This window comes from Python bivittatus, unplaced genomic scaffold, assembly GCF_059951505.1.
Source record: "Python bivittatus isolate LINGU-HERP-01145 unplaced genomic scaffold, Pbiv_v1 ctg000480_np1212, whole genome shotgun sequence".
NCBI lineage: Eukaryota > Metazoa > Chordata > Lepidosauria > Squamata > Pythonidae > Python > Python bivittatus.
The window spans coordinates 67,204,173-67,227,157 of NW_028277075.1; the positions used below are offsets into that span (position 1 = coordinate 67,204,173).

Here is a 22,985-nt window from a genome sequence, read left to right on the forward strand (position 1 = left end):
GACATTTCCAGAGGTTACAAGATAGGCACGCTACCTTCTTAGTGTAGCACTATGTAAACTGAATATCCCATTTCTATAGAGGTCCTCTAGGTGTACAATTCTTTAAAATTTCTTAACCATTCTTTGGCATATATTAACCCACCAAAGAAACTTAAAACAAAATCAACACATAACCCATCCCCCACATAACCATTTAGACTTTGAAAAAATCCTTGGTATATGTCACCAGAGAAATTGTCTAGAATGTATAAAGGCACTTCAAATTTATGTTGGAAGTGTGAACAACAAGAAAGGACATTTAATCATGTTTGGTGGACGTGTAAAAAAGCTAGGAAATTTTGGATTCAAATACACACACTGATTCAGAGGATTTTAAAGATTAATATACAACTGAGACTAGAGGTTTTTCTTTTGGGATTGATGGACAAACAGTTGGAAAAAAGTCATGGAACTTTGTTTTTGTATTTGTATGATAACTGCAAGCGAGATTATTGTATGCACAAAGATGGAAAGATTCAGCATTACCCACAATGGAAGAATAGTTGGTGAAGATGATGAAACTTGCTGAGATGGCTTAAATTGACTTTTTTGATCAGAGAAAAGACAGTAGCTATGTTTATCACTGGCTGGAAATCCCTTATGGACTTTTTGCATAAAACAGAAAAAAATGAACTTATAATTTATGGTTTTGATGATTAGACAGGATAGATTATAGAAAGAAGAGATTTATATTGTAACCATAGAATAAGAGGTAAATTTATAATTATAACTGCTGTAAAGATCAGAAGCCACTTCTTTGTATCTTTTTTCTTTCTTTTCTATTTTTCTTCTATTTTTTTTCCTTTCTTGCACTTTTAGCTTTCTTTTTCATTTCATTTTTTTTCTTTTTTTTTCTTACTTTGTATTTGTTTGAAAAGAAAGATTAAAACAAATACTATTTTAATAAAATTATATATAAAAATAGACTCTGAAAAAATCAAAAAACATTGTAAAATTGTGTATAACAGATCCTGAAAAGATTAAATCGACTCCTGCTCAAAATGTTTTCCAACTATTTCTTAAAAATCCTAATGAGGTAGTTCCAAAGGGTGGTGCCAACTCAGAGAAAGCCCTGCAACTCTTGAAAACCCATGTTTCCTCTAAAGGAAGCAATAGGAATAGTCATATAAAAGAAGGCTGTGTTTACAGAGATGATTCTGCTGAGAAAACTTTCCTCCTGACACTGAATGAGCTCTTGCTGCTACACACTATATGGCTAACATTTGTTTCCAAGAATGTTGGCATCTCTGGCTGAAGGTAAAAACCAGGGGCCATCGCAGTCAACAACCATTCACCACTGACAAATGTGAGGTACAGCACAGCAACTCCTGAATCCACAATCATGCTGAAAATGGGCCTCTCCTTTTCTTAATATCTCTGTTGCAATCACAGTCCCATCCAGGCAGTGATTAATAATCTTGCTAGCGTCTTGCATTCAAGCCTGAGGATTACAACCTGGCACACCTCAACTGCTACCCCCTAGGTATCACTGTGATGCTTGAAATGGAGGACTGGATCACCAGCTTCATTAAAGTCACAGAAACTGAGGCTATGGAAAGAAAAAGAAGTGGCTGAGACGGAACAAAAAGCCCTGATGTAGCCCAGCACAGTATCTTCTAGTGAAAAGTCAGTGTTTAAAACTAATGTTTAAACAAACATCACGCACATCATGACAGACATTATTTTGCACAAAGCTACTGTTCAGATGCTGACCCGTCTCCTATGAAGACCTAAGCACTTGACAAAACAATGAACTAAATTTATTATCGTTTGTGGCACATCCCAGACTTCTTCTGTCTGGCTGCTGCTGATACTGACTAAGCTAGAGGTTCTGCTAATTTGTAATGCAACTTCCAGGTTTCCCTCTGTAATCTAACTGCAGCCTTTTCCCTTGAGAACCTCCTCTCCTGTTTTCCCAGTCGCCTGAATGCATTTCTAACAACAGCTTCTCTGCATGTTTTCTTCTTCCTGTCATGGTGGCAGCCAAACAGCATCTGAAATGCCTAGGTGGAAGTATCTGTGTTGCAATACTGAATATTATTCCAAACCCTGTAAATAAAACCCAGCTAAAGATTCAGCAGGAGGTGGGCTGGATCAAAGAGGAGGGAATTGAATGAATTATATCTTATTTATATGCCTAAACTAATTATAGAGCCTCCTTGACAGCATTTAAAAACATTGTTTAGCTGTTATGAACATAAACCTTCAAGAAAGGTTCAATTATTGTAAGATCATTTCAAGAAACAATGGTCTCCTCAGTGAAAGAATTAGTCTACTTCACAGGCTGTTGCACTCTTTTGGCAGACAACGGAAGCTTGACATCAGATGCTGAAATCCATTGTGAAACTTCTATGAAGCATCAGAGTAGAAACTGAACAAATGTTCTTATTTTCCTTTACGTTTCTCATTCATTTCACTGGTAGTTCAGTGGATTGCATCAGGCTGGTACACATAAAACACTAAGCCATAATATGATTAGACTGATGTTGGTTTTATGTGACTTTGAACCTATTCATTATGGCTTAGTGTCATTTACAAATCCAGATTGCTCTGGGTTATTTGACAAACCATGGTTTGGGTTAGCCCCAACCATTTAATGATTTCACTTTAATTTTTCAAATTTCCTTTTAACAATACTTTCTAAATGTTCTCCCTGCAAATCACTAACTCCAAATTATCTTTTCCCTAGTGGTGGGAATGACATTAGCATAGCAGAAACCAGTGGTTCCCAGTCTAGGGAGAACCATTGTCAGCAAAACTCAACTGCCTTATGTGCCCTTGAAGAGAATGGCCAAGTATCTGTTGACTGGGAAAGGCAGGATAAAAAAAGTTAGAATTTAAACTCTGGTGCATATATACAGGCTATGCTTGAATAAGCACATATTTTATTGTATTTGGCTTTGTTTTTATCTACAATAAAGCATCTACACTAGCCAAGTTGTGTCTGAGAGTCTATTACCAAGTACATGAATTCCAGAATAAAGGCTGAGGGTATAGACAACCTAGAGGTATAGTCTGTTTATATATCATAACATTTGTATACTGCTAACTCCATGTAGGCCTCTGTTGGTTTACACAGAATCCAATAATAAAAAATAAATTCCACAACATACAGTAAAACTGATAGCAATAATGCCCCCTTTGTCATCAAGCTCATCCACATGGGCTGCCAAATGTTCTCAAGAACAATTCAGTTTTGACTGTCCTAAAAGCCATCAGAGAAGGTTCTATACTCTTTTTTGCAGTTAAAGTATTCTATAGGCATGGAGCACATATTGAGAAACGTTGTTCCTTGCTCCCCCTCCCCAAATCTGACATGGGAGGGGGCTTTTAACTTTGCTAGTTGGGAAGCCTGCATTGGACAGGTCAACAGTCCTGCAGGTACCAAACCATATAGGGCTTTGTAGGTAACAATGAGCACCTTGAACTGTATCAGAAGTGTACTGGCAACCAATGCAGTGCCCATAGTTATGCTGGGCCAAAGTATCACTGACCTGCTCATTCCATGGCAGAACACGGCTTGTTACATTTGGCTTTGAGGATCTTCCAGTTCTGTCATGGCTGTGCCTTTTAGAAAACCACCCACGAACACCTTGATCTTCTACCTGTAATAAGAAAAAAAGGAAATGTAAATAACAAATGAAAAATTTAGTGGGATGTCACTTGTAAAGGACCAAAGAGGCATACATTTGGAGTTATACCTGAAGATAAGAGCACCAAATACAAAGCTTTTGAGAAAATTGGTTGATAATCATAGAATGTAAGTGTTGTAAGAGATCTTAGAGATCTACCCTTATGTCCAGTACAGGTATCCATCACTATAGCACATATAGAAAGAGTGCCACAGATGAGGAAGGTCCTCTATCTCACTTAGGTCTGTTCCCATACACAGCGATGCCACTCTTGAGACTCCCAGCTTTAGAAACATCACCAGGAAATGACTCAGTCCTGCCCAATCAGGTTGTGTCAACCATCCCTCCTTATAAAGAGACAAAGTACCTGGGCAATTAGGGTACTCAAAGAAGGGAACAAAAGTCTTAGCCTGTGATCAATGACACCATGTCAAATTCCTCTTCTGGAGGAATTAATTCTCAGCCAGCTACCACCCATGAAAGAGGAAAGAGGAAACATCCCAGGATTAGCAGTGGAGTATATGGCCTTCTGCCCAGTAGCAGAGGACTTTTGAGATGCCTGTACCAGCTATAGATGGAAACATCTGGCTGCTTTCTACAGGATTGGGACTTTTACACCTGGCTTCTAATTAACCAGTTTGTTCCTTATGAAGAAGCTGTAGCTGTCAGTGAGGCAATCAGTGCAGTGGTTAGAAGGATGTAAAAGTGAGCTGTGGCTCTTGGAAGCACTTGCTCATTTCTGAAGCGTGGCTCTGAACTCATTTGTGAGCATCTATCATAAAAGGACTGGTAGTCTGAAATGACAACAGATATTCTATCTGTCTGGCAAACACAGGGAAACACGTGGGGCTCTGTTATTCACAAGAACCATCACAGAGCTCTGGAAGAGAAAATACCTATTTGCAGAATTAGGCTATGTTATAATTGAAAACAGTCTTCCCCAAGGTGGTGCCTTCTCTAACACACTGAGAGGGCACCAGGGTCTTAGAAAGAATAAGAAGAGTAAGAAGTTGGAAGAGACAAAAGCTCAGTCATAACCTGAGATAGGCAGCCATATAAGTTCAGTAAACAAACAAACATCCTCACTGAGTGCCACTCAGATTGTGCAAATGCACAGCATGACTTTGAAGTCCCTTAGATTGTTGTCCACATTGGAAAACAAGTTTTCTCCCAGAGAAAGTGGCCATACATGGATGGAACTACTTCAAGGCCTTGTTGTACAGAACACATTTGAGCAGACAGCAGCAACAAGATGGCTGCTGTGGCCTTTGTTTCTCAGCAAAAATCTTAGCTAGACAACTGGAATTTTCCCTCAAATATTGCTCTGTGTTTTCCAGCTGCGTCTCAGGTGTGTCATCAAACCTCAGAAGATAAATTTTCACACATGCAGAGATTATTAAAGCATCACTGAACCTGGACATGGAACAGAAAGACTCAATGTATTTAATGCTATTATTTTTGAGCTGACTTTCACCTAGTTCAGATGACTCCTGAGAAGCAAGCAAGCTTCTCTTATGTGGAAGCCAAAAATATATTGCCTGAGACTTGAATGTGTGTGTGTGTGTGTGTGTGTGTGCACATGTTTTAAGTGGGTGAGGACTAACATGAAGACGTTTCATTTCATCATTTCCACTTTAGCACTGAGGCTTGGTCTTGCAAGAAAGCCCTCTACTGTTAAAAGGGTATTCTAAGAGTAGTACACTGTGAAATCAAGAAAATATTCTGAGGACAAAATGTATTGCAGCAACTAACTGGTTCCAAAATGTTTATTTGCTTGGGAAAATTAAAAAGGGCAGGCAAAATGGAGAAGCAGTCAGCCTATACAGTCTACAGCCTGAGGTGTTACAACCCAAGCCAGACTGGCAGGCTGCATCCATGAATACCAACTGGCAGCCAGAAGACATGAAAAATGTCCTTTAAACTTGAACAGACTCAACCAGAGTTTCAACTGGGAAACCGTTAATATTTTAGATCAAGCCAAATCCAAAAATGCTAGAGAATTCCTAGAAGCTTGGCATTCAGACAAATCAGTCATCAATGGATCATAGACATAAACCCCATTTACAGGCCTTTTAAAAAATGCAATCAAAAGCCTAGGAAGGAAACAAACAGCCTAGAACACATCCCTTCCAGCAGCCAACACTCAGATAAGCAGGAAACAGCACCAGATAAACAATTAGGGAAGAAACAATCCTGTACCCTAATTAAGGGACCATCAAGGAGAGAGCCACACTTGCACCAAGACTGGCAGGGCAAACTACCATATATTAATAGCCAGCAAACCCCACTCTCCCTCACACTGATGATGTTACCTACCCTGGTAATGAAACGTCTGCAAGAAAGCATTCAAGCTCAGAGACCACCAAGAACCCAACAGTTCAACCCATATATTTTCTTCCATTGGAATCCAGTTGCAAGTTAGCCTCTCTTACTTTCAGGTTGTTAAATCTAGATCTGACCTGAATCTAGATTCATTCTGATTGTGCAGATGCAGTTTCAGAGTTCCCATTTCCCAGTTTTTTAGTGTTCTGAATTCATATCCACATTAAAGAAAGGAGGAGGCAAGGGATGTATATTTGATTATTTTACCAAACACTCATCCATGTACTCCAAGAACTCTCCATTTTCCCATTGTTAATGAAATATTAATATTATTAATTATAATTAATGAATTATCATACTAAGTATCTTTAAAAAGATAAGGTGATGGAAAATTAAAAAAAAAAATCAATCCTTACCCCAGCTTACTGATGGAGATGTTCTAGCAAAATGCAATAGTTTCTGTGTCACATCCCTAAAGATGCATTCACTTCTATGAAAGAACTAATATGTGTCCCATGTGTAGAAATCACATCTATTCATGTCTATTTTGCCTCATACACATGCTGCAGGAACCTAAGGCCAATTAATTTTTCACCACAGACAAACACACGTTGTGCACTTCCAGACAGCTGTATTAATTTACCAGCAAAATCTCTTGCCTACAGGCAGTTTTCATGACACCATAGCCTTCCCATCTGTAGTAAGATTCCTCTCCCACCACATTTCTCCTGATGAGAAAAAAACATTTTAGCTTTAACCTCTTAACATCACCAGTATTACGTTCATGGCCACACTCCTGCAGGTAGTTGGGGTGGCCTGTTTTCCATTGCAGGGAAATCACGGGCCCTGTCCTGCATTTAACTCCTGCATGGTCAGACTAGGGCTTCTACAGCACCTTCAACCAACTTTCTGGCATTTGGGTATAAACTATTAAAAATGCATCTTTTTTCACCCTACTTCCTGCTTTAGTCAAATGCACCCACAATTACAGCTGCTCAGAAAGCTGTTTAGATGGAGTCCTGCCCCTATTATTGTATCTATTCCAGGCTTTTCTATCCAGGTTTGCTGCTCTATCGCCATGGCAAATGATACATTGCAGATTTTACAATCATTTTTCCCATTTTCGAACACCCTGCTCCCCCTCCAGTATCCTCTCAGAGGGCTGAATTTTAGAGAGGGGGGTAAACACAAGACAAATTACAAACTCGTATTTCTGGGGGAAGGGGGAAGACATGTTTTTCTTTTTGTGGAAAAAAACTCTTCAGGTTTTATACTTCCAGAAATAAAAGCATGCCCTTGATTATAGTATTTTCGTATCAACATAGATCTGAAAAACATAAATACAAGTTGGAAGCATTTAAATGAACATTTTTAAGTTCTAGGAAACAGAAAAACTGGCAGTCTGGAAAAGCTTATTGTACGTTTGCCACCTGTGATAGTGCACATTCTGTATTATTCTTTCAGGATTTTGTGTATTATTGAAGGATTTTAAGTGTGTGAGTTAAACATATTTGTTATTTTTACTTCCCACATGAAAGTATCTGTGCAATAAAAACAAAGGCATGAAAGGTGGCAGTGAGGGGTTATGGAAGAAACTGGCAGCCACTTTTCTTTTTGCCAGGGTAATGTACACCAGTTCTTGCCAAGAGAGGGCAACTCTTCATTTAAAAAAAAAAAAAAATCAGGGCTGTAGTAAAGATTCAAAAGAGAAAAGGAAAGATTCAAAAGAGGCAAAAGTCTGGTGCAGCTGCTTCAAAAGGTCTCTTTGGTGGTCTGGCGTGTGTGCAGATGCCATGCAGAAACTTTCGAAACAGCAGTCTGAGTCATGTAAACGATGCAGCTGCTTTAATGCTTTGAGAAGGGGTGTTTAGCAAAGCCCTATTTTTGAGCCCAGGGTTAAAAGACGAACTGGTTTCTCTTACAGAGATGAGTCAGAGAAAAAGTATTTTCTATATCAGCTTAAAAATACAGGGGTGACTGACTTACTGACCAATTCATACCTGTATGCTCCTGGGAATGGGAATATGACTGTTGTTGAATGCATTTGTAGCACTAAATGTTTAATTGCATAAACATACACATACACACAATTCAACAACCCTTGATGGGATCAGGAAGGATTCCTCATGTTGTACTCTGCACATTTACACTCCATATTATACAATTATGCAGTGGCCTTAGTGATCTTATTATCAAGATATAGTCTTCCACATTTTTTCTGGGATTCTGTTTTTCCCCCTACTATGGAACCAGACAGGAGTAAATACAGTATAGGGATATTTCAGTGAAAGTTATAGACTCCTTTTTCCCCACTGCAGTGATTTTTGTGGGCTTTTGTGATCCTACCAAATTCCTCTTTTCCTCTATTCTCTGCAACCTTATAAAACCTTGCCTGGAAGCTCCCATGAATTAAACTGGGGATATAGAAAGAATATGCTGAACTACTGGCTGTTGGCGTTACTTACTTACTTATTTGTTTGTTTGTTTGTTTAATTTGTATTTTACTTCAGTGATGATAGAGCCAAAGGGATGGTTGTTCCTTCCTGCACTGCCACAGTAATGCCAAAAACTCAGGACTAGACAAGTGGAATCCACACTGTGATTCCTTCCCATGCCAGGACAAACAGGGCTTCTATCTATCTATCTATCTATCTATCTATCTATCTATCTATCTATCTATCTATCTATCTATCTATCTATCTTATTTATATGGCCGCCCATCTCACGCAAAGTGACTCCTGTCACTTGGCTGGTCCTCCATGCTGAGCAGCTGGATTGGTGATCCTCCATTTTCATTTCCCACAATGCCTTGGGATGACATTATGTCCAGTGCTTTGAGGCCCTTTTGAGAAAAAGGCATCTCCCAGCCACCTTTAGGCTACTGCTTTGATTGCCACCCCCAACTAAGAGTGTGCCCTCAAAACCTAGAACTGATTCCTTCATAGAGTTCAGAGTTTTAGTTTGTTTCCTTGCCATTTGCAATGGGGGAAAGAAAGGCAGGATCTAAATCTAAATAAATGAACCACCACCACCACCACCACCAAATAATATTAATCACTCCTTCACCAGAGTCCAAAGCTTTAGCCTGCTATCTTATTTTCAGCTCCAGCAGGAACGGTGGGATAGACATCTAATGAATAAGCAAATAAATAATGAAGCAGTGCAGAAAGGCATTTCACCCGCTGCAGAGATCTCACAAGAATGCCAAATACGTTGCAGCACCTCCCAACCAGACACAAATAGCTAGGCTGCTTTTTTATACCTGTGTGCCATTTGGAGATCTCCAGTACCGAAACTGACAGCATGACACACTTTTATCTGGCTTCCCAACCAAACTGGAGAACAGGATTGTGCTGAAGATTTTGCTTCCTTCCATAATCTATCCTCTTCAGCTTTGAACTGAAACAGATTTACTCAGGAAGCAGTGAAGAGAAGCTTATTGATTGTCTGGGTGATAATTAATAGGAAGTAAATGGCACCTGTAATAATTGCTTCCACTACCTACTCACAGAACAGCACTTCTAATCACATAAAAAGGGCTTTGTTAAGTTCACCTGCTACTAAAGCATCCTTAACTTGCTGGCAGAGCTGGGACTGTCCCCAGAGATACATCAGTAGCTCTTCGGCATGTCAGGCTCAGGTTTTGGAGCCTTTATTCTATGAATTTTAACAGGCCAATGTGGTCTGGGTGATTTGTGTAATACCTTTTGTATCATAATTTAAAAATAAGGAGGAACATACATTCAGTGTGAGACTGCTTGCAAGGTCATACTCGGATTGCTACTGCCATTATTATGCATAATTTTTACTGTGAGACTCAGTGACAGTAAAAAGGCTTCCTGTTCTATTTAATCTCAAGATAAGCAACGTGTCTGTTACTAGAAAATCTAAAGAGAATGTTTGGCCCATGCACAGATTCTTTGCCATCTTGAGCACTAAAAAGTTCTTTGTCATAATCTTGTAGTATTCAGAAATGACACAACTTAGAAAGACCGTCTGACTTCGACTTCCGGGGGACAAATAGCGAACTGAAGACGGCTTCACTAAAAGCGGAGCTGATGACTGCGGCAGAATGAAGAGCTAGCGACTAGACTGGCTCTTCCTAATTCCTCTCTGGACAAAGATAGGACTTGAGATTTCCCACAAGCGCTCCATACAGTTGCTCCTTGCGAGGAGACTGCAAGATAGTAGTCTCTGGAAGGTTTAGAGCTCTGGGAGATGAGGCAATAGCCCCCCCCCAAAAAGACCATCTGACTTCCATCCCTGAACTCTGTGATCTAGTATGGCAAAAAAAAACAAAAAACCACTATCAGTAAACTATCTGGCAACAAATGTTAATGGAGTGTGATCAAAAGTAAATCATTAAGGTTTAATGGGCCATAGCAAAAACATCACCAACAGTGCCTTCCTAGATCCCCTTCCTTTCAAAAAGAATTAGATGATGATGATGAAGGAGAGGATGATTTACACTTGTGTGCTGCCGACTCTCAACAACTCTGGGTGGCTCACAACAATCAAAGACATTAGAATCAAATCAATAAAAATAAAAGATGGCAAGCACGATGAAGCAAGGGGTCTCACTCTCTCACCAAAGGCCTGGGTGAAGAGCCAGGTCTTCAAGGCCCTTCTAAACAACAGCTGAGTGGGGGCCATCCGGATCTTGGGAGGAACCTCATTCCAGAGGGTAGGCATTGCTACAGAGAAGGCACGCTTCCGGGGTCCTGATAGATGGCATTGTTTAATTGAAGGAACCCAGAGCACGCCAACCCTGCAGGATTGAATTGGCCAGGAAGATGCTATGGGAGACAAGTAGTCCCTCAAGCAACTAGTCAAGTAATGAAGTTAATCTGACTTTGTCTCACAATGGAGATAAATTACTCTGAACTTCTCCTTTATGTAATAACTAATGACAGAATAATACGCACATTATTTCACCATGCTTCTTGCAGAGTATGCTGAAATAATTTCTAAAATCTCCTCTCAGGAAAGAAATACAAATGAAATAGCATAAGCTTATTAGCAGTAGAGATTAGAGTGTGTGTCTGTTGGGCTTCATGTGGCACTAAAACCCTTCTCTAATCCAGTGTTCTCCAGATGTGCCGGATGACAACCCCTGCCATCCAGTCAGCATATGTATTGAATACATTTCATAAAGATAGTGGAAAGCTATAGGCCAAATTACACATCCACTGGACATAGCATTGGGGAAGGTTGCTCTAAAACCCTTCTGTTCTTTAGAAGTGTTGCATGTGTACAAATGCTGTTGGAATGGACAAAGGTATGCCTGTGTGTATAATGCATGTGCTGTTACCTGGTGTCATGTAGGAATGGAGGGAACATATTCCTGCACTTGTCAAAGCTTCTGTGGCTTTTTGAGTCACTTTTGAGGTTGGAGGGAAGCGTAAGCCAAAGCATCAACGATGACTGTGCACACCCATCACATGGGTAGAAGAATGAGTGCTGCTGTTTGCTTCAGGAGATAAAAAAACCTATACATGTGTATGATATCCACTCATACACATGAGTCCCATGAGATAAAACCTCTTCCATAGGTACACTATGGAGGGAATTTTGATCTCCAAAGGATTCCTTTCATTCTATGCATTTTTTACTCTGAAATAAACTACACCATATTCAATGACTCATAAAGACCTAATGCAAATGTCCTTTTAAAGACTTAACTCACTGATAAAATAGAATTGGGAGGATAACGTTTTATTTTTTTGTAAACAAATACTTTTTTTTTTTTAAAGGAAAAGTATTACTTTGTTTTGTCTACCAGATGTGCACTACTGCCCTCTTCTGGGTGGAGTTAGTTCAAACGGTTGCAGCTCATTTTGCTACTGTTAAAAGACAGGTAAGACCGCAGAGACAAGAGCCACATGAATTTTAGTGAAGTGACATATTAACTTTTATAAAGCCTACATATATACATACACATACATACAGACACAGACACACACACACAGACACACATATACGCACCCCAAAAGAAAGATTATGGATTATTAAGAATAGCTACAATATAAAATATCTAAACAAAAACCAATTAAATCATACATTTTTTAAAAACAAAATCTGAAGGCCCACAGAATTCAATAAAGATCAAGCTCAGCCACAGTGTTATTCTCATATGCTTAAGTCATTATTTCTTTATCTAGAAGTGCCATGGATTCTTGCTCTAATGGACTCAGAGGAAGCAGATCTGGGGTTCTGAAACTGCCAGACAAGTGGATCAAATTCTGACTATGTGCACCGCTGCCTTTAGGATGCATGTTTCTAGTGAGCATCTGACCTTACTTCTTGCTCCACAGGTGATTTCCAAAAAGCATTTTCAGTTAATAGAGCTGCTATAAAATGCTGTGGATATCCACATTACCTGTGTGCGTCGTCCTTGATACTGATCTTTCTGAACTCTTGAGTAATGAGCCACTAATGTGTAAGGTCACATGTTGGACTCACTGCACTCTGGTTTGGTTGGTTTTTCGTTTTTTTTTAATAGTTTTTTTGTTTTTTCTTCATAGTGAGCTCTGGTGCTCCTGATTCACTGGTTTACTCACAGACAGAACAAGCATATCTAGATACTCTATCAAGTTTTTTTGACACTGTATCAAGGTTAAAGCAAAGTAGGTTAAAAGCATGCCATTTGATCACCAGGAACTGAAACAGTTCTTCTGTTGAAGCCCTGATACTGAGCAAAATGAGACCTTAGGAGACAAAATAACCCCATCTTTAGGTGCAAAGATTATGACAATGATTTCAATGGCTGGTTGGGGATTCTGGGAGTTGAAATCCACATGTCTTCAAGTTGCCAAGGTTGAGAAACACTGCTCTAAACTAAACCTTGCACGCTCCCTTACATCTGATATTGCCAGCTGGATGCTTTGTATCATGGACAGACTGATCCAACTGTGGCCCTCAGGAGCCAGAGAGCACTTAATTTCCCTTGGTTTTATATAGATGGACTGCGATAGTGCCAGGCAGCACATCAACAAGAGGCAGACAGAAGAACAGAACCATTAAGTTCTGGTCTATCCCTTCCTTTAAACAATTCATCAAGCTTACAGCTGTGGATGATATCAGTTAGTAAGAGTAGTCAAAACTTGCAGCCTTTGCCCAATGGATATATGACTTGGAGGACTAGCAACTTCAGCAGCTCTAAAAGTGGGTCTTATTAAAGATGACTACATGGGGCAGATACTTAGATAAGCAGGACTGGCTCTTCCAATCTTTGTATCATCTCAAGGCTAGAGAAACTAAGGTATGGTTCTATGGTACACATTTTATTATATACTGTACTGGCAAAGACAGTAGCTTTACCGTATTCAAAGCTCCTCCAGCCTCACAACATAGCCTGGCTGACTGAATTGCCAGACACTTCAGATGGCCACAAAAGCCCGAAGAATCAAACAATCTGCAGGGTGTTCAGAGGCATTTGGCACTGCAGCAACAGAAGGGAATTGAGCTGATCTAAGGGTTTTTTCAGGGTAACAGGTGTGGACAGACTCTGCACTCAGACATAAAGTCCTGACACTACCAAGAATGAATAACTGGGGAGCCAGATTTCTGGAATCATCTATACCTCAGAACTTGGGTGGATGTTATGGGAGCTCATAAACACACTGTCCTGGGAATGGTTCTGACCACACAATCCAGTCTATCTGGATCTCATAACTGCTTCCTCTTGGTACAGATTTAAGAAAGTTGCTGTCCCTTCTTGCCTGGTTAAGATTTGCCCTCTGAAAGATGTATGTATGTACACCCACACAGGCCTTTCATCTCTTCTGCCACATTTACTTTCAGTGTCGTTCTACATAGAAAATCTTTCACAGCTTGATGCCCTCTTATTGTACTAAACTACTTTTAGAATTCTTACCCAGCATAGTAGACTAATATACCAGGAAGGGAAAGGGGTTTTTTTTGTCTTGACTCAATGTTTTGTCTTCCACACAATGTTTATGGGTAAAGAAGGAGGGTTGTTGTTATTATTATTGTTACTTATTCAACTATGTGAGGAGTAGAAAGGCTGGATAGCATTTGGTTTGGCTTTTTTTCTATTTTTTAAAGAAAAATTAAAGAACAGGGCACAGTAGTTTTGCTATTATCCACTTGCCTTATTTCCCAAAGAGAGGCTCTTGGAAGATCAGAAATCAAAGAAGATCATTATTTATGTTTCAAAATAAAGCAGGAGTGGGTGCCATTCATCATGTGTAAAATTATGAATAGAAGCTAATAAGTGGACATGATGCTAATGAAAACAAAATCCATTTGAGACATGTTAAACTTCAGTGGATATACTAGCTAGAGCAGGGTTTCTCAATCTTGGCAACTTTAAGATGTGTGGACCTCAACTCCCAGAATTCCCCAGCCAGCATTTAATTCTGGGAGTTGAAGTCCACACATCTTAAAGTTGCCAAGGTTGAGAAACCCTGAGCTAGAGAGGGAGAGAGAGACAGAGAGAGACAGAGAGAGAGAGACAGAGAGAAAATGTTAGCCAGTAAAGATTGCAGTTTCACACAATGGATAGATAAAAGCTAAGAAGCCTGTACATTTCTAGTCAGAATGGCTAACATTGCAAATTATCACTTGGTATCGAGAAACTGGCATCTGTTCAGAGAAGGCTCTGCAATAGCTCAAGCAACTAAGTTAGAATCCAGACACTGTTCTCTCCCTTTGCCTCTTCTTCCACAGATGGAATTCCCACATAAGAGTTAGCTGAATCAGAACAACTTAATTTTGAATAATTTCCTCTATACATTCTGGAAGTGAAGAAAGTCCTGTTTCAGAAGCTAACTTTGAAATATGATCCCAGGATCCAACAGAGAAACATTAAAGAAAAAATTGGTGTAGGAGAGAAATACTGTAAACATGGAAACTTTTATTTCATTATTACTAACCTCGAAGAAGCATGAACTGGGAGGGCCTCTCTTTAGGGAGCCCAGATATAATAGCCTGGTATATAGCCTGGGCCTCCTCCTGCAAGCTTACACACTCCATTTCTCCTGGCAGCTGCAGAGAGGAATCTTGGGGTTTTTATTGCTGAGGAACACAGAGGCTTTTTGATCTGCCACTGCTTCACACACACACACACACACACACACACACACACAAACACGGCTGGGAAGGAAGTGGAGGGGGGAGGAAAAAAGTCCATTTATTCGGCTTCCACCAAGCTTGTGCTACTCTTCACACACTGAGATCCAAGTGCAAAGTGCACACAAATTAGGTGATGACTAAACAGGATTCCTTCCTAACCAGCCCTTTGGAGAGGCTCCGGACCGGGCCTTGGAGCTGAAGTAAGGCTGCTCCATGAAGAAAGTTTTCAAACAAAATGCGTTCTGTTGGGGAGGGATGCAGAGACACTCTCCCCCCTCTCCTTCAGAAGCACAAATGGCAGCCCACCCTTCCTTCCCCCCTCATCAAAGCAGCAGACAAATCACCTTCATAGCCACTCACAGTTAAAATTTCAAGGCAGCAGAAGGAATTCTTCTTCTTTGAAAAAAATCACAGTACTATTATACCATCTTCTTAATAATGCCTTCAAAGGGCATTGTGGTGTTTTCCCCCCTTCTGGGGCTTAAATTAGCTCACTTCAACAGAGTTGGCAAATTATTTCTTTAGCACTGTGCATCCTAATGGGCTCCCTTTTGTTGACAGTATTTATTATCAGCCACTGCCTCTCTTCTTCCTGGCCTCGATTCTTCATGCCGTTGCTGTGAAACAAGCTTTTATAAGACACTACTTGGGATGTGGATCTATTCATTACCTCGAACTGAATGAAAGGCCCTTGTAGCAGACGTTAGGGCTGTGTAAAGGAACTCAGGCAATTCAGATAGTACACCTGTGGGTCAAAGACAAACTGTTTTCAGGGAAGGCCTTTATTCACCCTCTGACACTAACTTAGGAAGCAGTGGAAGAAAAATATTTCACAATAGAAGGGAGCACTGGGACCTGTATGGGTAGATAGTGAGGCAGCCAGTGCTGTGGAAGACACCAGATTATTCCGGATGGTGATGCTTCCCAAAAAGGAGTGCAGGCTCTTCCAGACCACCCCTGTGTCCATTTTGCAATGGGACCAGTTTGGAACATACTGAAAACTGCAGTAGCAGTGGAGGTCTACGAGGGGCCTTGGTGTCACGTCTGCCAGGAGGGGCAAAAAGCAGCGCTCCAGTCAGGAGGAGCTGGAAATCTGCTATACTGAATTTTGCAGTAATTTTGCCCACTATTTGCAAGATTTTTAAGGTGTCCAGGGCATCTTTTGCGTCAAGTCCAACTAACAGTATTTCTGCATTAATTAGGATAGACTGTGGAAGGAGATCCATTTTATGGCGAGGAGACTCCCTATTCCTCAAAACATTTAACGAGTGTTTTGTTCTTTGAATGTGTGGCCTTTCTTGAGGGTCCTATTCACACCTTGCTCTTAGTTTGCACAAATAATGAGTCTATTGAAGATATTTGCATTTTGTATACAGAATAAATACAGTATCTTCTACTTTCATGAAGTTGTGAACATTTTAAATCAAATGTCTTCCCTCCCTCCCTCCCTCTAAAGCATCCTGTATTGATAAATAATGTCAGAATTGAATATATTTTTATACAACAGTGAAACAAATCTATGGGCATACACTATGAGAGCTACTTAAGAATAATGTTTTTTCCATTTGTAAAGACTACAGATATAATAAAATGTTAATGATAAGAAGACTGGATAAAAGGGAGTAACAATGACTGTAGTCAATGACAAAAGAGAAGATTGCCAGAAAACCAAGCATTACCAGTATTGCTAAATCCTTTGGGAATCTTTTGGCACTGGCAACTTTATCTGCTTTATTTGTTTCAAAAACAGTGAGGCCAGCAAAGTAAAAATACTGTAATCACAAATATGACAGTTTTTAAAGTGTTACAGATGACAGCACTTTATAACAAGCTTCTAACTCCTGAAGACAGTGAGATTAAGACAAACACAGATAAACACACACACAAAGCTGAAAGCATACAAAATGTTAATGAAGGATGAAAACAATCCATGTTTCTTTCCTCTTTTTGCTACTGCTTCCAATCTTTTAGTAGGAACATAGACTTGTTTTCCTAAAAGCACAGTCCATTTTCAATGGTTCTTATGAAACCTGGGTGCATTTTCTCTCTTCAGTTTGGGTTGTGGGTCTATTTCATCAATCTAGGGCTAAAGAACTTAGAGTGAGTTTCTTTTTAGCATCCTACCCTGGATGATTTTCTACTACACAATCAACTCCTACTGTTTGAACTTCCATCTTGGATATTGCAGTCCTACAGATATTGTTCATTTCTAAGGTAGGAGCAGACAAAACTTAAGCTCTTCAATAGCAATTTTATGCCAAAAGGAAATGAATCTGTGCCAAGAGATTTGGCAGATATTGGAAACCCCCAGGAGAGGGAAAATTAATTTTGTAATGAACCAAAGTGTGAGGCCAGATAAACCAAATGTCAAAACAGAAAGCTGTTGTAGAAAGAATCCCAAAAAGAAAGGGCCAAAATAATCAACTTTAAATTATTTCCTGGAATTTTATTCAGCATAATGGCTTTAAAATGAGCTTTAAATAATTCATTTACACCTATTTTTCCACCAATTACTTTTCCTTGTGCAGCAATAAGTAATCTAATTGGAAAGTAAAAAGAAGAATGTTTTTATATACATCAAAGCAAGTCAGGAAATGTATTCAGTAAAATCACAAAATACAGCCTTCTTTGACACGTATCTATTCAGAATACAGGTAGGAGATTGCATATTGGAATACCGTCCTGCACAGGAAATTAGCATTTCAGAGAGGAAACAGGCTGGGTGAGACACACTTGTTTTCTTCATGCAGGGAGCTTTTTTTTAAAAAAAAAAGACAAGAAAGAAAGAATGAATAAAAATTCAACAACATAGCTGCAGACTTGTTTAACAGGAGCTCATAGAACAGAAGGCCTTTAGGGGGTGTTTTAAGCATCTCTATAGAACAGTGGCTTTCAGATACAGTAACTTGAATAAAAAGTAAAACAAGGATCACAGCGCTTCTCTACTAAAGGAATCTAGACCTCTTTTGGGACCTCTAGGACTGAGATTTAGGCTACCTTAAATGAAGAAAGGCTGCTGAGGTTTGAATGTCTGCTTGTGCCTTCTTTTTGTCCCTGATTTCTTCAGAGATGGTGGCTAAGGTCACCAAATAGCTTTATGCTTATGACCAGAGTGGAGGTAAGGCAAGCCTAAGAACCTAGACTAACCAACTTGTTTTTGTTATTTATTTTTATTAAGAATTATATATACAGTAAAAGTCAAATCTAAAGAAAAAGATAGAAGAGAAGAAAAAAGGTGCAAGAAAAGGGAAAAAGGAAAGAAAGAACTAAAGTTATGAAGTATAATCACTTATGACCTTCTCTTCAACAGACATTAACAAACCCATCATCTCCCCTCCCTCTTAACTATTCCAGAAATCCCTTCAACCCCTTATTTAATTCTCATTTTTTCAATCATTAAATCCATAAATCATTTCACTTTTTTCTTCTTTTAGCAAAAAAACCCCATACAAGTTTTCTAGTCCTTAAAAAAAGCAGGGTTTTTTTTTTTTGTCCCTGACCAAACAGGTCAGTTTTGCCATTTCCGCCAATTCTGACATTTTTACAATCCATTCCTCCATTGTGGGAATTTCACTACTTTTCCATCTTTGTGCATATAATAATCTTGCGACTAACCAACTTTTAAACTGCTACATTGGCTGCCATGATTCTGAATCCATGCGGTATCACAATGCTGGATGAATCTGCCAAGAACGTTGCAGATCAAGCTGGGCTTCCTGACTGGAATGAAGAAGAGGCTGGTGGGGCTCTGCAGTGTAACACTGGCAGCCTGGAGGCAAAGAAACATTGTGTGGTCTGTACAAAGGCTTGATGCCATGAAATGCTGCTTCGAATCATGTCTCCTGGCACTCAAGAGGAGGCCGCTGCTGCTTCCAGTGGATTCTCCCTATATTTCTTGCTCTTCTACACAATGTCGTCTCTCAAGCCAGCTCCTGTACTGGCCTGAAGAAAAGCTGCAATAGATACCCAGTGAGGTGCTCCCTTAATTCTAAATAGTGTCAAGAGGGGGAGTGAAGAAGAGATAACGCTGCTCATTAAAAACAAAACATCGGGCTTTTGGGAACTCTGTGGAGATTTCGCAGCAGGAGGCTCCTTCCCCAGAAAAGCTGACAAACCCTGACCTCAGATCAAGGGGATAAGCTTATTTCTGATGTCCTTGGAATGCCCTTATGTGTCTGTTAATAGGGAGAGAGAGATGGGGGGTTTCAATCTCTATATATTTCCTCTTACTGATGACCTCTTACTAAGATCCATCAAGTGTTTTCTCATTAATCCTGAGTATGTGTGTGCGTGTATACACACACAAAGATACATACATACAATTGAAATACATATATTTAATGAAAGAAAAATTCCAGGTTCTTTGAAAAGCCAATGCTATATAACTTGGCAATTTAGCTCAAATATGTATAATTAATTAACAATGAAATATCTGCATGCTTTTGCTTTGGAATATTTATTCCAGAATATTTCTATTACAGATAGACTGGCTTTCAAGAGTTTTGGTTTCTGTTCACAGCTCTGTGGGTAGTCTAGCCAAGTATCATTTCCAAATGAACAATTCATCGTGCTATCAATCCAAAGGATTATGCAGCTATTCTGATATTTTTGTGGCGGAGAAATGACTGAAAAAATACGGGGAAAATGCAGGAACCCCACTGGGAGTCGTGAGCTGGATTGCTGGATAATTGCCCTGGGAAACTCCTGCAGGTACTGTTGATATGTCTTTCTCCCATCTGATAAGCTGAACCCATGAGACCCGCTGTAGTACCAGAAAGTCAGAACGTTTAAGTGGACCATGTTTTAATGTCTCATGCTCCGAGATTCCTATCCAAACATGGCAGCCAAAATTAAGGACTACAAAAATGGTTAAATCAGTAGTAAAATGGTAGCAGCTGTGCCTTTGACTTCAATTTTTTCATGCCAACTGCTGTAAGAGACAGCTGCAGCAACAGGCATGCTTCTGCACAGATTTGCACATTCCCTTTAAGTCCTATTCTTCCCTTGTCTCTAAAGACATATAATCAACATACTGTTAAATGTTAAAAGTGATTGCTGATGCAGAGGACTTGATTTGCATTTGTGTCCATATATGGCCATGCCACATACCGCGCTCTTCTTCGGCGTACGTTAATTGTTCTGCATTACTTCTCACCCAACTTCGACAATGTTTTCTGTTTCATTCTGAAGGTGCTGGGGTCTCTCACATAATCACTGCTATCATCATAAGGGAGGTATTGGGAGCCACAGAAGTATTTCCCTCCCTTTCAGATCAGACTTTTGGTGTGCCAGTTGGCTTACTATTTCCAGCCTGCCTAGGGTACTGAATAATTCTAGGTAGAGCCAAAGCTTTATTATAAAGCAATGTCCTAACAAGAGTGTTAATGGAGTCCTTGGTGCTCTCTGAGCTTGGTTGTTTGCTTGCAGACGGCAAATGTCTGCAAGCAAACAACCAAGCTCAGAGAGCACCAAGGACTCCACAGGTCAACTCTGAGCTATATATATTTTCTTCTATAGGCCTGTTAATGTCTTTTATTAACCAGTCTTATGAGACAGCTTAACAAGGTAGCTCTGCAACTTCAGCAGACAAAGGCACTTCTAATTCTTCCTTCGGCTATCAAATGCCAGCTGCCAAGTCCAGTAAATTGCTGCTCAAAGAACAATCCCTCCCAGCCAAAAAATTCAAAAGGATGTCCCATATGTTACTGTCTGGGTCTTTTCACTTCCCAAAGATATTTCTTAAGGGAGGCTGATGTCACTATTACTTTAATTCCAGTCTTAAATTGTCATGGAACTTGACCTCAACAAACAACCCTCTTCCCTTATCTTTGCAAGAGCCACAAACTATTATTAGAGAAAATTTCCTGGGGGAGAAGAAAAAAAAAGAATAAGATGGAAAATATTAATACTGGAGGACAGGAAGAAATCTGTACAGATTTTTCATCTTGCTGGACTACATTAAGTTAAACGCAACAGGCTGAAAAATCTTTCTAACCCACCCTGCCCTTTAGCAATTGTTTGGGCAAAAATCTAGGCCATTGGTTCTCAACGGGGGTGGTACCGCCCCCCGGGGGGCGGTGGGAGGATGCTGAGGGGTGGTGAACTTGTTTTAGGTGGTAGGGGGGCGGGGGGCATGTTTTGGGCGGTAGAGGGGTGAAGAGCATGTTTTGGCATTCGAACTTAATTTTAAAACTCCCAAAAAAATTTATTAAATCGATTATCCGGTTTACACCATTTGTACCAGCAATAAAACGAACTTACGCGACGGCTGCCCTCACGCACTTCTAAGAATGGTGAGACGAATTTGTATTCTAGGTAGGCTGACCTTGAAGAACTCGACACTACGATTCTTCTCCGATCCCAACCAGCACAGCGCATGCGTCAGCTGTTTTCCCGCGCGATTAATCGCAGTGCGTGCATTGAGCGTCCTTTCAATATGAATGTTTTATTTGACCCCCCCCTCCCCATACCCTAAATTACAGGATTTGACACCCCCCCCATACCCTAAATTACAGGATTTTCACAAAGGGTGGCGTTAAAAAAAATTCCGCTCCTTAGGGGGGCGGCAGCTTCAAAAAGGTTGAGAATCACTGATCTAGGCAAATGTATAAGCCAAGTGCCACTGGCTTTCAGAGAACATATCAATACCTCAATAAAACCAAGGCATGCTTGTGTTTTAGTCTTTATCATCCATGTAAATATTGCAAGGGTCTGTAATTGCATTTGACAGCTTGACAATAGTGTTAATAACCCCTGCCCTTCTCAAGATCCTGGAGAGGAGAATCTTCCTTCAGCTGCACTGGCTTTACAGAGTAATACATTTTCTCACTGCTTTTTAATTATTTTCAAGACAATGGCTAGGTTAATACTGTCTGTGTGTGTGTGTACATGCATGCCTTCGAGACAGTTTTGCCTCCTCAGCAAGTCCCTGCAGTTTTCTTGGCAAGATTTTTGGAAGTAGTTTGCCATTGCCTCCTTCCCAGGGCTGAGAGAAAGTAACTGGCCCAAAGTCACCCAGCTGGCTTTGAACCTAAGGCAGGACTAGCACTCCTGGTCTCTCAGTTTCTAGCCTGGTGCCTTTAACCACTACACCAAACTGGCTCTCTTATACACTGTACTAAGCCATAATGTGGTTGGTTGGGTTTTGGCTTCAGACAATGTGAGAACCCAGAAACTGTGGCTTTTAAACTATGATTGATGGCTCAGCATGGCAAATGAATCTGGCTACTGTAGCTTGTTCAACAAGTTGTGATTAAAACAAATAATAGTTTATTGTGATATATGAACCCAGTCAGTCTGAGGACAGAAGCGTCTTTGATTTTCTTCAGTTCCAGAGAAAATTAGAGCCTTTCAGTGACAAAGCGCTGCACTTTCAGAGGGGATGAGGAAGGGTTATGGTCTCCAAGCTTGGGGAAGTTTCTTGCTCCAAGAACTTTTGAAGCAGATAATGACAGAGACTAATCTTCCAGCTGCTCCCAAGCTCAGAAATGGAGGAGAAATGGAGCACCATCCATCTACTTACACAGAACTTCAGAAACAGAGAAACTCTAGAGATAAGAGAAATGGGGGCCCCATAATCCTCCAGAATGAACTCTAATTCCTATTAGCAACAACCCATCATGTTTGGGGATGGTGGGAGCTGGAGTATACCATCCCCCTCTCTCGAGGTATTTTGCAACCACTTTTTTTTCAGACAAATTTTGGCCAACCCAAAGTAGTCCCCTATGGATCCCAAGTAGTTCACCTAGATGCTATTAACATAGGTTGCCATATACTACTGATAAAGTCTTCCTAGCTGTGACACTGCTGGCTTTCTGACTGATGTCCATATCATGTTCAGATTCCAAAGCACTTCCTTACAGGTTTCCTCCCCATCTCCAAGCATACTGGGATTAA

At 40.1% G+C, this 22,985-nt stretch overlaps 1 protein-coding gene across 1 annotated transcript in view; it reads right to left on the minus strand.

Annotated features, from left to right (window-relative positions):
* The window catches only part of B4GALNT4 (beta-1,4-N-acetyl-galactosaminyltransferase 4), a 181,683-nt gene that overhangs the window by 58,690 nt on the left and 100,008 nt on the right, over positions 1–22,985 (minus strand). Inside the window, exon 3 of the mRNA XM_088146137.1 lies at positions 3,534–3,644. Coding sequence (XP_088002263.1) covers positions 3,534–3,644 — 111 coding nt within the window. The remainder of the gene's footprint in view (positions 1–3,533; positions 3,645–22,985) is intronic.